The sequence below is a fragment of the Marmota marmota genome, unplaced genomic scaffold (genome assembly GCF_001458135.2).
Source record: "Marmota marmota marmota unplaced genomic scaffold, marMar, whole genome shotgun sequence".
In the NCBI taxonomy this organism is placed as follows: Eukaryota; Metazoa; Chordata; class Mammalia; order Rodentia; family Sciuridae; genus Marmota; species Marmota marmota.
In genome coordinates, this window is record NW_026000068.1 from 27388202 (window position 1) to 27391078 (window position 2877).

A 2877-nucleotide genomic window follows, 5' to 3' on the forward strand; every position below is an offset into this window, starting at 1 on the left:
TCACATGGAAGTGTAACATTAGAGAAGCATGCCAAAGCAAGCATATAAAGCAGGGTTTATTTAAAAAGGGGTAATATAGTCTTCTCCTGGGAGGGAGAAGGGAGCCATAGCTGGTATCCTGGTAACCCAAGAAGTGGGGTGTTCTGCCTTTTTTTTATGTATCCTAGCCTTCCTTTGTTCTCCTGCTCTCTTTCTCTTATCTCTCTCCTTCCTGTATATGTGACTAGGTCCAGGAGATGCTCCATGGGATGGCCAAAAGGTGAGAGGCAGATGGGTTAGGTGGGCCAAGTTGGAGTGATCTGGGCAGGAAGGTGGCATAATTAGCAACTCCCAGTAGGGAGAGACAATCTCTGAGACATGTTACCTTAGCAACAGGTTGGAGCAGGGGCAGTTATCTTGATGAGGGTGGAGAAAGTGCTCTGAAGGAATTAACATTTCAATCCCTCCATTCTCTGGATTCACCCTTGCCTGTCTGCCTGTCTAATTCTGGCTCAATATCATTCATAGCCTCCCAGTCAATTCCAAGTTTGAGCAACTTTTAACTCAAACTTCACTCTCAGATTAACAAGTTTTCCACCCATACATTAATGCTTGTCCTAATCTTTCATGTTGTACTGCCAAAATCTGAAACCTACCTCAAAGAGATAACCAGGTAAAAGAAAATTATCAAAATATTCATGAAGGGGGTTATTTCAAAAATAGAACATGGGAGGCTGGAATTCAAGATTCCCTATTGGGATCACACTTTATTTTACTGAAATGAACTCCTAATGTTAATACAAATCCTATGTTGGATTCTTTCATACTCTCTGGCAAATGGCCAAAGAACCTACAGAACAGTTTTGGAGTACACACCCTTTTTCATACAAAGTGCCCCTATAGGCACATCAGGATAGCTGCAATTCACTTGAGGCCTCACCTGTAGAAGAGGCTGTCATAGGGACAGCCAGGACACCCACTAGTTTGTGGAGATCCCTGAGAAAGTATGATTTTTAAAATCTGGACTGTACTGAAGTTCACCAGCTTTCTTCACTGTATTCACAGGAAGCTGCAGCTGACTTGCCAGAACTCATGCCATCTCTCATTCTAGATTTGCTGTATAATAGCTATGGCTTTGGAATCTCACAAGTGATGTCCCATACAACTTGAAGGAATGATTGCGTCTCCTAATTCTAGGTTTGCAATTTCCAAATCTCAGTTACAATTCTTTATTCAGCTAAGTAGCCACATGGACAGCAACCATTTAAGAGAAAAGGTTCTCCCCAAAGATAACATTACAGTTAAGAAGTAACTGTACCATAACAGGCAAAAAAAATTAAAAAATAATGTAACTGATGGTTGGTATTTGAGATTAAAATGTGTTTTAAAAATAAAAACCTCTTGGTTTATTTATTGCAAAATCAAGAAAGAGAGCTGTGAATTTACTATATTCATTCAAAATAAATAACTTAATGTGAAATACAGATTCTGGCATAGGTATAAGATATGAAAATCATAATGAGTGGATTGAACTTGCATGTTTCATTTGCTCACAAACTTGCACACACTATTATTCTGCAAAAAAGACAATTGCAGCAAAGAAAATAAAAACTGCCCTTTTTCAAACAAGCCTAAAAATATTCCTCTGACGAGGCCAAAATAAACATGCATATATATGTATAAAGTGTTACTGCTCAACGCAAAAGCTATTTCTAGAAAAATATAACTGCATAGGTTAAAAAAAACAACAAAAAACAAAAACAATGTGCAACATCTTAAGCCATTAAAGCACCAAAATAAAAAAAATTTAAAAAACACCAAAATCACTGTTTTTATGACAATTAACACAAAATATTGATCAAAACTCAGCAAGTAAATACCTGGACTGATACAATGTCCACTGTTGGGCTAATTTTTCTTCAATTTAAATGTCTTTTTTTCATCTCTAAAGAAATCTTAAAGTGCTAACTTTATATAAAGCAGGCAAATTGTTCAAGTAATTTGCTATTAAGCCAATTTTTATAGAGCTAAATAATAAAGGAAAAGTAAACTAAAGTGATAGAAGACAGACACGGAGGAAAACAATGTCAAGTTGTAAATGGACAAAGCAATAGAATGCTATTATATCATCATGGCCTTCTCATTTCAATTGAACATATAAGCTAAATAGATTTAGGTATCTGCTGTTTTTTTTAGTACACTAAACTCCCTTGGATTTGCTAAAATTTATACAACAATCAACAGGTATATATGAAGTCCTAAGGAAAAGGATGCCTCTTAAAAATCGATACTCGACACTAATTAAAGCAATCTTAAAAGGTTTTTCTACTATTATAAATGAATATAAAAATTAATAGCTCTTACAAACCAAGAACTGGAACCTTGTCCCAATCTTTAATTACTCCTGCCCTTTAGCTGCTTTTTCAAGGAAATACACATTAACCAAATGGCGATTGAGGTGTTTGCTGTAATCTTTTTCTTTCCTAAAAGAACGATCACAGAAGATGCAAACAAAATCTCCCTCAGTCCCTTTGCCTGCCAAGGCTTCTTTTGCATCTTTTGTACTAGCTTCTTGTGGAACTGGACGAGCCCCATGCAATCCAGAATCATCACTACCCTCTGACATGTTGTCACTTAGGTCACTTCCGTCATGACTGTGGATACCTTCATCTTCATCAATTTCCTGAGACTCATTTACTGCCACAGTAACAGGAGGTGAAGCCAGCACAGTTTGGGACACTGCTTCATGTTCGCCTATTGGTGGGGGAAGAAGCAATGGTGAAACTGGTTCTCCAACTGCTGAGTCTTTATCAGGGAGATTCTCTGCTGGGTTATGATCAGTATCCATTTCCACTTCACAAAGCATAGCTGAGTCAGTCTGATGCTTATCAGCTAAAG

The 2877-nt window shown here is 37.3% G+C and overlaps 1 protein-coding gene across 1 annotated transcript; it reads right to left on the reverse strand.

The window, feature by feature from the left end:
- Window positions 1–1015: 1015 nt before the first annotated feature.
- On the reverse strand, window positions 1016–2871 carry LOC107146443 (RE1-silencing transcription factor-like). The gene has a single exon (XM_015490562.2). It carries the CDS (start codon window positions 2843–2845, stop codon window positions 2378–2380), a length of 468 nt encoding a protein of 155 aa, XP_015346048.1. The 5' UTR covers window positions 2846–2871; the 3' UTR covers window positions 1016–2377.
- Between the last annotated feature and the right edge of the window lie 6 nt (window positions 2872–2877).

Bases quoted from the DNA above. Each gene is read 5' to 3' on its own strand.
- LOC107146443 (XM_015490562.2), bottom strand. From the start codon at position 2,845: ATGCTTTGTGAAGTGGAAATGGATACTGATCATAACCCAGCAGAGAAT.